The sequence below is a fragment of the Orycteropus afer genome, unplaced genomic scaffold (assembly GCF_000298275.1).
Source record: "Orycteropus afer afer isolate SDZICR_OR568_19922 unplaced genomic scaffold, OryAfe1.0 scaffold00438, whole genome shotgun sequence".
NCBI lineage: Eukaryota > Metazoa > Chordata > Mammalia > Tubulidentata > Orycteropodidae > Orycteropus > Orycteropus afer.
The window spans coordinates 2,552,321-2,559,573 of NW_006922025.1; the positions used below are offsets into that span (position 1 = coordinate 2,552,321).

The window sequence follows — 7,253 nt, forward strand, 5'->3', positions numbered from 1 at the left end:
ATTCGTTTAATAGGGTACTATGTAGCCATTCAATAACAACGGGGTAGGTTTATCTGTATTGACATGGAACAAGCTCCAAGACATATCATGGAATTTAAAAAGCAAGTTGCATGGTTTGTAATGCATACAGTGTACTTTTATGTGAATAAAAAGCGAGGGACACATACAATTTTGTATGAATAGGCTATTTTTGGAAGATACACATGAAATTTGTAACAGTGGTGTTTTGAAAGAGAAGGTAGTAAACTGGTAGCAAGGCATGAAGGGTTTTTTTATGTTACTATTGTATTTTATGTTACTATTTTATTCTTTTTTTTAATCACGTGCCTGTATGGCTTTTTAAAATAGGCATTTAAAATATAATGTTTTAAATATATGTGCACACAAAGTGAAACGTGATGTGCACAAACATGGAAGTAGCTTTTTTTAAAAAAAATTTTCGTTCAAAATGGCACACTGTGGGAGGAAATTCAGGAAATTTCCTGCAAGAATAAAGAAGAAGAAAAAAAAAAAAGATCTGCATTACACCATTCACAAAAGCCATTGCTAGCAATCTAGTATTCCCATCTGTCTGGGCTGTGTGTGTGTGTATGCAAGTATGCATGTGTGCAAATGTGTGTGTGTGTGTATATATATGTTTGTGCCGCTTTCTGGATTTGTATATTCATTTCTGTCTTGATATACAGATGTACGGATCACATCTGAAGTGAGAGTGACTATCCATAAAATACTTTGGTTGCTTTCCAACTACGTAATCTTGCCTAAAGATGTACAAGGTAGATGTCTTAATTAATAGCAAGAAAACAAAAAGCAGTGTTGGCTCCACAATGGTTATTACCAAATTCGGTTATCAGCAGACACTAGGCAGGTACATCTTTTAGCCTACTTTGATCACTGTTGTACCTCGTGTTTAAGAAAATATCTGACACACAGTAGATACTCAGTTAAGTATCTGTTAATGTTTGCCTTAGGTTTCTTTTTATACTCCAATTTCCGGTAAAAAGCCCTTGGCAAATGCAGATGCAAATGACATGGCAGTCACAGAGCTAGGTGGGCTTTTCAGCTTGGGGTAGACAAAATGAATCTAGTCCTGTTTCATGTTCCACCCCTGTTAGGGTCACATGTTAACTGTGTACAAAAGTCCTAAGGCAACAGGAAACAAATCATTGCACAGAAGTTTCTCTTCTAATGATTATGCAAGTTACAGGACCCTTGCCTGAGTATCTAGAACAGCTGTTAGAGCATTTTCATTATGGATGTCACTAGGGTGATTGAAAGCAGACATCTTGGTTTGCAGCAAATGAAAACCAGCCTGTGGGAAAGGACATTTCTAGAGGAATCCAGGAAACACTGACCTCATCACACAGAAACAGTGTTTTCTCAGATCTCCAAGGCTTTTCATTGCCAATTATTGATGTACATACTTGGAAAAAGTAGTGGTACTTCTAAAGGTTAATCATAAGTTCTATGGGGTGCAAAGACAAAAACTCTTCTTACTAGCTTGTAAGAGACAAAAATTATACCTGTAGGTCCCCAACAGCCAGAGGAAAGCACAAATCCAGAAACACATAGTTACAAAAAAGTATTGATGCTGGTAATAGTACTGTCCAGAAGTATGCACTACTCATGATACCTCCAGGGTATGTTTGTTTGCTTTTTTTAATAACAAGGAAATTAAAAACAAAACTTTAAAAACAATAAAATCACAAATAAATGCTACTTACCTTTTTTAAAATATTATTTGTTGTTAAGAATATACACAAAACACACACCAATTCAACAACTTCTCCATATGCAGTTGAGTGACAATGATCACGTACTTCAAGTTGTACAACCGTTCTCACCCCCCTTTTTGGAATTATTCCTCCCTCATTAACATAAACTCACTGTCCCCTAAGTTTCCTATTTAATCTTTCAAGTTGCTGTTATCAATTCGATCCCAGATAGATAGTTCTTAAAAGAGCACAGTACTCAGGGCAGACAATCTTTATTAATTAAGTTAAGCTGAAGAAGACGTTAGGGGATATTTTTGGTGTTAAGTTTAAAGATTATCTCAGGGTAATAGTTTCAGGGATTCATTAAGCCTCCGTGGCTCCAGAAAGTCTGGATTCTACAAGAATTTGAAATTCTGTTCAGTATTTTATCCCCTCTTGATCAGGATTCTTGTATAGAATCTTGGATCAAAATGTTCAGTAGTGGTAGCCAGGCCCCATCCAGTTCTTTTGGTCTCATGGCAAAGGAGGCAGTTCTTCATGGAGGCCATTAGCCACACTTCCCATTTCTTCCTCCTATTCCCAATTCTCTTTCTTCCTCTGTTATTGCAGGTAGATAGACAATGACTGTGGCACCTTACATAGCTGCTTGTAAGCTTTTAAGACCCCAAGCACCATACAATGAACTAGGAGGTAGAACAGAAGCACTAAACAGGACATTCAGCCAATTAACTGTGACTTTCCATGAAATCATGACCCCAAACTAAGAAACTAAACCCCATGAGGTGTTTGGTTGTATACAAGCAGCCTCAGCAGATGCACTTTTTCTTCTTCTTGTTGTAAATATATCTACTTACAATATTTGCCAATTGACTATTTACAGGTGTACAATGTATTGACCACAAGTACATTTATCAGCTGTGCAACCCTTACCGTTAAAGTGATTTTTTTCATCACTCTAAACTGAAACACAGTGCTCCATAAGCAGGAACTCCTTCTCCGTACCCCTGGTCTGTGGTAATCTCCAATAAGCTTTGATGTCTATATATTTGCCTGTTCTTATCTTTTATATAAATGAGGTAATAAAACTTTTATCTTTTTGTGACTAATTTCATTCAGCATAATGTCTTCAAGTGCCATCCATATTGTAGCATGTATCAAGACTTCATTTCTCTTTCTAGTTGAATATTCCATTGTGTGTATGTACCAAATTTTGTTTATCCATTCATCTGTTGATGAGCATTTAGCTTGTTTCTACCTTTTGGCTATTGTGAATAGTGCTGCAAAGAACATTGGGGTCTTTGATTTCAAGATTTCTGGGTTTATTACAGCCAAGAGTGGAATTGCTGGGTCATATGATGTTTCTGCTTTTAGTGTTTTGAGGAATCGCCACACCATTTTCCATAAGAGCTGTATGTACCATTTTGCATTCCCACCACAAAGGATAAGGATTCCAATTTCCCTATAGTTTCACCAACATTTATTATTTTCGTTCTTTCCTCTTTTTTTTTTTTTGTTTTTTTGTTTTGTTATCTTAGCCACCCTAGTGGGAATGAAATGGATTCTCATTGTGGTTTTGACTTGCATTCTCTGATGGTTTATGATACTGAGCATCTCTCTTCATGTTATTTGGTGGTCATTTAAATACCCTATTTGGTGAAATGTTTATCTAACTCTCTTTTGCCTATTTTTTGATAGGGTTATTCATCTTTTTGTTGTTAAGCTGCTGAAGTTTTGTTTTGTATATATTTGGGTTGTTAGAGTCTTATCAAATGTATGGTTTCAGAAGTTGGTAGCCTGACCTTCCCTTTTTTTGGGGAAGTCCCTTTTTTAGGAACTGAAGTCCAAAGACTTCAGCCTTTGGATAAATAAATTACTTAAAAATTATTATTATCAATATAATATATATACTTATGTCTAAGGCAGGTGACTACTAACCAGAAGGCTGGCAGTTCAAACCCACCAGTCACTCCATGGAAGGAAGGTTGGGCAACCTACTTCCGTAGTGATATCATCTCAGAAACCCAAGGAGGAGTCACTATGAGTCAGATCCAACTTGACGGCAGTGAAGTTTGGGGTTTTTTTGGTTTTAAATGCTATGCACCATTAAACAGAATTTGGTAACTCACAATATCTTGATATGGAAAGACACCTATTGTCAAGATGAAAACAGGATGGGGGGTTGATTTACAGACCAGTATGCGCAATATAAAAAGCTCTGGTAGCATAGTGCCTAAGGCACTTGACTGCTAACTAGAAGGCTAGAGGTTCAAACCCACCAGCCACTCCTTGGAAGGAAGGTTGGGCAATCTACTTCCGTAGTGATACCCTCTTGGAAACCCAAGGAGGGGTCACTATGAGTCAGGTCCGACTCCACGGCACGTAACAACAACAACAACATGCACAATATGAATCCACTGAAGCAAAAAACAGAAATCTACGTATCACTAAATAGTTTTCTTTACACATGCATGTTGTTGTTGTTATGTGCCGTTGAGTCATCTCCGACTCACAACGACCCCTCCTTGGGTTTCTGAGGCTCTATCTCTATGGAAGTAGATCGCCCAATCTTCCTTCCGAGGAGTGGCTGGTGGGTTTGAACCGCCAACCTTCTGGTTAGCAGTCAAGTGCCTTAGGTACTACACCACCAGAGCTCCCTTATATATATATATATGCATAGAAGAAAGAATATATGCCAACTTATGAACAGCAGCCATGTCTGCAGGGCCATGAGAGCTGACTACAGTCAACTCCTTTATACCTCATGCACTTCTATACAGCTTGAACTTTTTTTAGAACAATGAGCATATATTTCTTTTATAATGAGGAGGAAAATACACTTAGAAAATCTGCCAACAGATGTTTTTCCCCCTTAGAGGCTCTTGCACAATGTTATTTTCCTCCTTCTCCAAAACACAGGGATTGTATAAAATTTCCACTGCAGAGATTACTCTGGGAACTTTCCAGGTGTAATTGCTTATTTTGACTAAAATAATCTGTTTTGGCATAAACCCTATCTCACCTAATGGCTAATGAGTTCTTCTCAAATTGTTACCAATGTTTATTCTATATTAGCAGCTTCATTTGTTTCAAAATCATACTAGGTAGGGCTTTTGTTTTATTAACATTAGATGATACAATCATGCAGTTAATTTTCAACTAATCATCACGGAGCTAATGCTTGCCAATTCCATACCTGTTCACTTCCGATCGCGGTAATCTGCTGTACAATTCCATCATGTCAACTGCTAATGCTGTTTCCCACCCATTTGTCAGGAGACGTTCTTTCTAGAAAGTGCAGTGAAGAAGAACAGACAAGGCAGCGTCATACAGACCAAACCCAAGACACTCGTAAAGCACATGAGAATTCTGCTGAGATGACTCCTTTTTCGAGAGCCCATTTTGGCCCCTGCCATCTTTCTTCTTTTTATTTTCCAGTTTTCTATATTACATGTGCCATGCTAAAACCCACTAAAGTGTATTTAAAGAGAAATCAGAAAATAAAAAAACACTTTTCTATAAGTAGCTAGTTTTTAAAGTGTTCCAGTAGTCATGTGACATAAAACCTACTGCCCTCAAGTTGGATCCAACTCATAGCAACCCCTCCTTGGGTTTCTGAGATGGTATCACTATGGAAGTAGATTGCCCAATCTTCCTTTCCAGGAGTGGCTGGTGGGTTTAAACGGCCAGCCTTCTGGTTAGCAGTCACATGCCTTAGGCATTACGCCAACAGAGCTCCATGTGACATACAACTTGTAAACTAAATGGGGTTAAGAATGGGAGGTGTCTCTTCAGCAAATAAATGGCATTTTAAAAGGAAAGGGGACCATAACAGACTAAAAGAGATTTCAGAGACATCAATCAAGAACAAAGTGTGGAACATGTCTGGATCCTCATTTGAACATACCAACTACAAAAATACTTTTTTAAAACAATTGGGGAAACTGAACATAGACTGGGTATCAGGTGCTCCCGAGGAGTGATGGTCCATTTATAAGGAATGACAGTCATATCATCCCTACCCTGGTGAAAAGAAAGCCCCTATTGGTAAGAAATTCACACTGAAGTGTTTTGATATACTGCTGGAAATTTGCTTTAAAATATTCCAACATCAAAAGTGATTTTTTAAAAAGGGATTCTCTACATTTTTAGAATTGACAGAACACTTCCATAGTAAAAAGTTAAAATAATAATGTATAGAAATGTAAATTTGTGTTTTCCACATCCAGATAGCAAAGCAGGGCTTGGATTCTCCTAGCACTATCAACTAATGACCCACAGAGCCCACAGGGCCTGTGGAGCCAGGTGATTAAGAGGATTCCTCATCTCATTTCATCTGTAAGGGAAAATGCCCTTCCCTGGTAAGCTAACAGTCCAAGAGCATGTCCCAGTCTCTGCTTTCAGACCTGTGACTCTAAAGACTTGCACACTTCCACTCCAGCCAGGTCACACTGTCGTCTCCGTAGGTTTTCAATCATGATCTGCCCGAACCGATCACCCATGTTCACCTGGGAAGGGAGAGAGGAGTCCAGATATCGCTGTAAGGGTTTGCTTGTTTCATAAGTTTCATAATTACACAAAATAAAACAACATCCTATTATAAGTCAAGGTAACACTTAGTGCAGATAAAGCAATGAGGAGCAGGCACTTGTACACAGTGCTGGTGGGAACAGAAACTGGTGTAGCTCCTTGAAGGGCAACTGGGCAATACACGTCCATTTTAAATGCTCAACCTATGATCCAACCACTCCACTGACAGCAGTTTATCATACAGATGTACTTGCATGTATAGACAAAGACGCAAAAATATTTACTGCAACATTATTTATAAGGAAGACTCTAAATATAACTTAAATATTCGTTATCTGGGGTTAAATAAATTTTGGCATGGTCATACAATACAATAGTATGCAACAGAAAAGGAAGTTATATATGGCAGATATGGAAAGATCTTTAATATAAATTCATGAAAAGCAGGGCCCAGACGAGTGTGTATAGTATACTCCCATCTGCCTTTAAGAAAACGAAAGCCGGGGAGTTCCAGCAAGATGGCAGACTAGGCAGAAAGACTGCACAGACCCTCTGCAACAAGGAAAAGGGAAACCAATTAACACAGACACAGAAGATAATGCTGGACCCCTGAGCCATGAAGGGAAGGATATAGAGGTGGACTAAACCCCAACAAGCAGAAGAATTTGCATGAAAATACCAAAAAAGGAGACATATGGAGTTGTGGTCTGGCAGCGGTCGTGAGCGATCCTGACGGCACAGACAGCTTGGAGATTCCCTAGTGGTGGTAGGACTTAAGATTTAACCTAAAAATCACCCTGCTAGCCAAGGACTGCATGGAGGACTGTGCACGGTGGCTGGGGAACAAACGGAGAAGGTGAAGAGAAAGGCGGGCTGAGTTGTGGACTTTTGCTGGTCCGGAGGGTGCCACCATTTTGAAGGTTTAAAAAAGTGGCTTGACTATTTTGGATATTTAAAGAGACAGCGCTCTGGCAGATTCCTGGGGCTTAAGAACACATTCTGCTTTCCAGC

The 7,253-nt window shown here is 38.8% G+C and overlaps 1 protein-coding gene across 1 annotated transcript in view; it reads right to left on the bottom strand.

Moving 5' to 3' along the window:
* LCMT1 (leucine carboxyl methyltransferase 1) overlaps positions 1–7,253 on the bottom strand; it is a 75,835-nt gene that overhangs the window by 7,109 nt on the left and 61,473 nt on the right. Inside the window, exons 8-9 of the mRNA XM_007954170.2 lie at positions 6,119–6,220; positions 4,909–5,000 (exon numbers count right to left, since the gene is read on the bottom strand). Of these exons, the coding sequence (XP_007952361.1) occupies positions 4,909–5,000; positions 6,119–6,220 (194 nt within the window). The remainder of the gene's footprint in view (positions 1–4,908; positions 5,001–6,118; positions 6,221–7,253) is intronic.